General features: G+C 50.0%; 1 protein-coding gene across 1 annotated transcript in view; it reads right to left on the bottom strand.

Annotated features, from left to right (window-relative positions):
- Positions 1-421: 421 nt before the first annotated feature.
- The window catches only part of CDH26 (cadherin 26), a 61,359-nt gene continuing 55,119 nt past the window's right edge, over positions 422-6,661 (bottom strand). The window contains 1 exon segment of the mRNA XM_037729591.1: positions 422-625. Within this exon segment, the coding sequence (XP_037585519.1) occupies positions 422-625 (204 nt within the window).

Here is a 6,661-nt window from a genome sequence, read left to right as displayed (position 1 = left end):
TCCCCTTAAATGGAAGGAGTATCATAATCACAGAAATGTAAATAATATTTTCAAAATCTATTTTTATTTTTCTTCAGTATTACCTACTGTTCCCAAGTGGCTGAGCCATCTATGGGTTATATTTTCAATTACGCTCAAAGCTAGGCTGTCAGTGGAAGACAAGAATAACACAATTAAATTTAAGTTTGTCTAGAAAATATGACAAATCAAATTTTAAGACAGCATAACTTGTGGTTTTGCTTTGGTTCAAGGCGGTTGGTCTGAGAATATCCAAGCATTTAATTCACACTAATAGTATGTCCTCATCCTAAGACTAGAAGGCAATATTTTTTTTAAGGAGGGAAAGGAAGAACAAAGGTGAAAAATCCTGGAATACTGATTCCCCTCCATGAATTACTTCAATTCTCCAAAATATGCAGTTTTAGAAAGGAACGCCTGACTCTGAATGTATTTCCTCGAATGGCGTCGCTTTTGAGCCCAAAGAGTCCAGCTAATCAGGAGGCAGCTCTTGTTCTGAGCTGGCCAGAGAGCTGAGGGATGGGGCCCCTCCACACTCCCCCACCTCACTGCAGACATGAGGCAGGTAGCTGGGGTCGTCTTCCAGCACATCCCCAACATGGAGCTTCTGGGGAAAAGCAGGGGAAAGAGAGGGTAAAGGCCACATGCTTCCATAACCAGCTCATCTCTGTAGGTATGATTCAAGGAACACCTCAGTGCAGTAGTGACAGCACTCAGGCCCTGTGTCCTCGGCTGATGCAGGGAGTTTGTACTGTCCCAGAAGTGGCAGCCATGCTGAAGGGAGAGAGCCCACCTTCTAGTCTGACAGGGTACTGTGACACAGTGGTGGCCGCCCCAGGCAGTATGACAGGAGCCTTCAGGAGGACTCACCACCTGCTCCCACCCTCTTGGAGATTCATTCCTCAGGGCTCACCCTTCCCTGTCCTGTGCCCTGGACACCTCCCCTTCCATTAACCCCCAGACCCTCGTTTGGACAACCGTCCCCTCTCTCTTCATCTTTACGTGGCCTCTTGCCGTGGGCTCCTTTCTCATGACCCACAAATGTGCTCAGGTCTATCCTTCAATCCGCTCCTACCTCACAGCCTCCTCCCAAGAAAACGTGGCCAGCCCTCCCTGCCACGCCTTTCTCACCCACATGGCTCCTCAGACCACTGCCCTCCAGTCTCCCAGTCCATGCTCAGGCCATGGCTTCGTCCATCCCTAACCAATGGTGATGTCCCAGTCATCATCTCTCTAGGTGACACTTCCTATGGTCGCATCCAGAGTGGAATCCCAACCAGACAGCTCCCCAAGGACGTCCACAGAGACTTCAGACTCAGCATCCTAGAAACCACTCGGTTTGGCCCACAACCTGCATCTCCTCCTCCACGTCCCCCCCTCACTGCTCACCAAGTGCGGTGCACACTCCCTGGTACAGGGGCTGGCTGGCTGCAGCCCAGGGGACAATCCGGCAGACCAACTGCTGTTGTAAATTAAGTTCTACTGGAGCACAGCCAAGACCGTTTATTTGTGCATCATCAGTGGCTGCTTTCATGGAACAATGGCAGGGCTGAGCTGTGGGAACTGGCCTTCAAATCCTGCAAGATTTACTCTGGCCCTTGACAGGAAGTTCACTGACCCCTGCAGCATTAGATGATTTTGGTGGTATCAGGACACATATTTATTTGAGTCGATGGCCATTTTATCGTATATTTCAAAACATAATAACAAGCATATCAAATCCATGATTGCACAAATACCATTGCTTAGCTGATCATAAAGCCAAAAGCTAATTAACATGTGAGCTGAGTTACAGAAATGCATTAAATACATAATAGTGAGTGGGTTAAACACAAGTGTGACAAAATGACCAGAGTTCATGAAAATCTAGCCTGGCCCAAGTCAGGACATCCCCAACAGCCGGGCTGCTCAACCTGGAGTCACCCCAGCTCTCCCGCCTCATCTCCTCAAATGCTCAGCCATATTCCTAGCTTTGTCCCCTCTTCTCCAGCCCCAAGGCCAATGCCTGAGGATAGGTCCTTATCTCCAGTCGTTGGGGTGAAAGCAGCAAGGAGTTCATCAAGCTCATTTCCTGTTCTTCTGGGCACCCAGCGAGATCACATTTCCCGCCTCTCTGCTAGATGTGGCTGCACGACTGGCAAAATATGGATGTCAGGGACACGTGCCCAGCCACGAAAACCTCCCGAGCCTCTGTTCTCACTCTTTCTGTCCTTCAGCCCCATCTCCAGTTCCAAGTGGTGGCAAAGCCACAGGTGGGAGGACCCTGGGCAGGCTCCAGCTCAACACCCACCCTGATCTGTGACGTGAGCCAGAGGTGCCTGCTCTGCGTATTAAGCTGCCCCGCCGTGGGGCTGCCATAACCGCCTCCTCCTTCCCGACAGCCCTCTCCTCGCCATCTCCGCCTCTCCGGAACCTCTCCCGCCTCAGGTCCACCCTGTGCACAAACCCCAGAAACATTTTCTAAGCTTCATATCTGCTCTTTCATCTCTGCTAGAACCCTACACAGTCCTCCTCTGCCAATCTCCACCCAGAAAACTCCAGCTTAGCATCCAGGGCCCGGGTCATCTCTCTGTGAAGACGTTTCTGGCCTGAGTGATGAGGGAGGGGATGGGGGTGAGGAGAGGAGGTGGGGGGGCTTCAGCCTATTTACCTTCTAATACCTCTAGGGGGTACTATCTGAACCGGGAGCCAGTTCCACAGACCTTGGCAGTAATGGGTTTAGTGGGAGCCTGTCTGCTTCGTCACTGCTGATAGTGATTCTGAGAGGGTGAGCTCATGTAGAGCGTGAAAACAGTCAGAATCCTGGGGCTCAAGCCCAAGGTGGAAGATGGGGAGGGCCTGAAAAGGGCAGCTCCGGGGACCCCATGTGCGTCCCCATTCTGATGAGACCACTAGGCTTCCAAGCTCTTAACTATGCCCCTTCCCACCGCCCCCCAACACATCCCCTGCCCCAGTGACCGCAGCAAGCTGTCTCCAGCTTCCTCTGGTTCACAGGAGCCCTACCTGGGCCCATGTTTAGTGGGAAACGCTGTCTCCCGGCCCCGTCTACTGCTATGTCAGCCTGGTGCTGCCCAGTGGAAGCGTGGGAACGCTCACCTGTACATCCGACCCATTGACTGGGTCTGCTTATTCAGGGACTGTGGGCCATATGGCATGGGGGTCTGGGGGCAGGGAGAGGAAAGAACGTTCTTGCAGCAAAACCAGCAGATTCACAAGCTCTGGCCTAGGTGTTAGGATTCCTTTCACGTCCTTGCAGTGAAGCTGAATAGATAATTAACGATGGACCTGATGTGCGCAGAGCAAAACAGAATCTTCGGTGGGGGCTGTGCTGGGTGGATTTGACTTCAAATGGCCCAGGCCAACAGCAGAGCAGCAGGTGTCTGCGCTCTGATTCAGCAATTTTGGAAGCCTCGTCAGATCAATAATTCATCATACATCACCATCCAAGTTAGAGGCTCACAAGGAAAGAACTGGGCCCTCTAATCTGGCATTTCCTCCTCTCTCACACCAAGCAGAGCTGTGAGCTTCCCTTCAATAAAGCTGCCTGCCTGCCCTGCAGAGGGAGGAGGGGGCCCACAGCTGGAACACATCCCTCTCCTGCTCAGCCAAACAGGACCTGCAATCCTGTCCACGTGGTCCATTTGGCCCGAGCGGTATACGTGCATATGTGTGTGTTCATGTGTGTGTGTGTGTGTGTGCGCATATGTGAAAATGGGTAAGCCAGATGCTATGTCATGATCAACAAATGCTACATTCATGTAGTGACATGATCTTGTCTGCACAGAGTATCACCACAGAGAGTGTAGCAGGGCTGCCCCAACCCTCTTTTGTAGATGGGAAATTAAGGCTCAGAGATAAGGGTCTTCCTGGACCCTGATCAGGGCTGAGGTGGGCCCATCTGTAGTCGGCCAGCCTGTGCCCCATTTCTGGCTCTGTCCCCCATGCCTTCATCATTGGAGCTACTTGTCTGAGCCTCCATCTTTTGACTCATCTAGCACATTGGGTTACAGTGAAAATGGTTCTTTCAGTGGTTCTTCAGTGACCTTATGTCATGCACCAGTAATGACACAGCCTGGCCCTCAGGGAGGTTACAGTCCGCTCAGGAAACACACATGGAAATTTCCCTGCAGCTCATCCTGCATCGTCCTCGCCAGCAGTCAGGGCCGGGGGAAGAGCTCTGCAGCGCTGACTCTATGGACCCACAGCCCCTTCTGCAGGAGCCTGGCTTGCCTGGTTTTAGGGAAGCTTCTAGGCTCAGAGAAGTCTGTGTTCTCTCAAAGTAGCTGCCAGGCAGCACCCATTCTGCAGGGCTAAGGAGCAGGAGCGAGGAGGGGCCATGCCTGCAGTGCCTTTGAGGCTGTCACTGAGGCACAGAGCTGGAGCTCCCACCTGTGGACAGCGACAGCAACCAGAGGAAGCTGACACTGGGGAGCCCCCAGGCAGTGGCTCTGTGTCCAGACACAGTCTGAACTCACTTCCTCAGCCACAGTGTTCACAGCGCTATCTGTCATCCACTCTGACCCCCACAGCAGGGGACATCCAGGCTCACCCAAGTTTCACAAAACAGGGTCCCAGGACCTCAACTCAGAGGCACAGCTATGCACCCCAGATCCACGACAGCAGCGCCCACAGAGTTGGTACTGAGGATTGCTGCTTTTTAATGTGTCCTCCGCAAGTGCCCAGACCCTGGAGCCCAGCTGCCTGTATTTGAGTCCCACATCTGCTTTCTATGGCTGTGACCTTGAACACATTACCCAGCTTCTTTGTTCCTGGGTTTCCTCATGTAATAAAAAGGTGTATGGCAGCACCTGCCCCAATAGGCAGATGTGCAGACTGAGAGTTAACATCTTTCAAGTGCTCAGAACAGACTCTAGGACAAAGAGCATTACACACGTGTTTGTGAAAAAAGCAAATCTAGCCTGACGGAGCCTGTCTATGTCTGTCTTCCTTTGTGCTTATTATTCCTCTGGCAACAGGAAGAACTGCTGAGAGTCAGAACAGCCCGGGCAGCTTCCTGTGCATCCTTCCCCAAGCAGGGGGCACGCAGAGCCTCCCAGACACGAGCATGTGGACTGGCTCTGCCATATCCAGGCAGACATGCCTGTGGGTTTGCCCAGCTCCCGAGCTGCTTTCTAATCCTGCCAGGAGTTCACAGTGGCTGTGCTGAGGGACCTTTCTGGATATACCTAAAATCACAGTCACCCAATAGACCCCTCCAGGCCAGTCAAACTGTATCTTTCACAATTTTGTAGAAAAAGACCCTTCATTCTGAGGTAGGAGACCCGCAGGTCTTGTTTTCTGCCCACAGCCCTGATGACCAAAACAGGATCTGGTCCAGATGGGATGAAGTGAAAGAACAAAAAAAATAGTAGAAACCAGCAGATGAGACGAAGGTGATCCTTGGTTGCCCTCATTGCTCGTTAGCGCAAGACACTCACAGCAGCACCAAGACAGCTTGCAGAAGCCATGGCAAAGGCCCGGAAATTACCACGCCTTTCCCAGAAAGTTCGAAATAAGCAGCCCCTCAGCTTGCATCAACCTGCCCCTTAATGTTCATGTGATTGAAAGTGGATTTTTGTGGGTATACAGGTGTCGATCGACTTATGACCTATGCAACTTATGACCATTCGACTTTATGACCACAATCGTTAGCCACAACTGCTCCGTGTCTGGCAGCGCAAACATTGCCCAGCTGGGCGTACGACAGTGCGGACCAGCTTCCGGCAGCACTACCATCTCTGTGTGCACCATTTCAACTGTTATCCCAGACTTGGTACAGCAATTTGTGTTTTGTGTCTTGGATATTTTTCATCAAACCCCTCCCAATAAACTTCTTATACATTTCGAAGCAATGGACCCAAACATCGAACGATTTGCAAGGATTGAACGGATGGCGCATGATGTGTTTCATCCGTATAATGAAATTTGTGAAGAAAAAAAGAAACATACAATTCAGACAAAGCTCACCATGTTTATGAAAAAAACAACTCTGGTAACCCCAACTGCTGCCTCAGATGACGACATCAACGATCCGCAGCCAAGCACCAGCAGCCAATAAAATGTTTCGTACATGTTTATATATTTTGATATGTTTTGCAATTGGGAAAATGTTTCCTATGGTATTTTTTACACCTGTATTTTGTATTTTTGTATGCACCTGTATTTTGTAACTTTGTATGTTTTGCAAATATTAAACCAGCTGTATGGGTAATGCAGTGTTTTACTTAAACCTGACGAATGTAAAAATAAGAAGCAAAATGGTGTAGAGTTTGAAGTCTGGTAGTGTGATGCCTCCTGCTTTGTTCTTTTTGCTTAGAATTGACTTGGCTATGTGGGCTCTCTTTTGGTTCCCTATGAAGTTTAAGGTGATTTTTTTCCAGTTCTGCGAAGAAGGTCATTGGTAGCTTGATGGGGATAGCGTTGAATCTGTAAATTACTTTGGGCAGTATGGCCATTTTCGCAATATTGATTCTTCCTAGCCGTGAGCATGAAATGTTTCTCCATCTGTTTGTGTCCTCTCTTATTTTGTTGAGCAGTGGCTTGTAGTTCTCCTTGAAGAGGTCCTTTACATTCCTTGTTAGTTGTATTCCTAGGTATTTTATTCTCTTTGTGGCAATTGTGAATGGAAGTTTTTTCTTGATTT

This window comes from Cebus imitator, unplaced genomic scaffold, assembly GCF_001604975.1.
Source record: "Cebus imitator isolate Cc_AM_T3 unplaced genomic scaffold, Cebus_imitator-1.0 Scaffold311, whole genome shotgun sequence".
In the NCBI taxonomy this organism is placed as follows: Eukaryota; Metazoa; Chordata; class Mammalia; order Primates; family Cebidae; genus Cebus; species Cebus imitator.
This window is presented reverse-complemented; position numbering and strand designations above follow the sequence as displayed.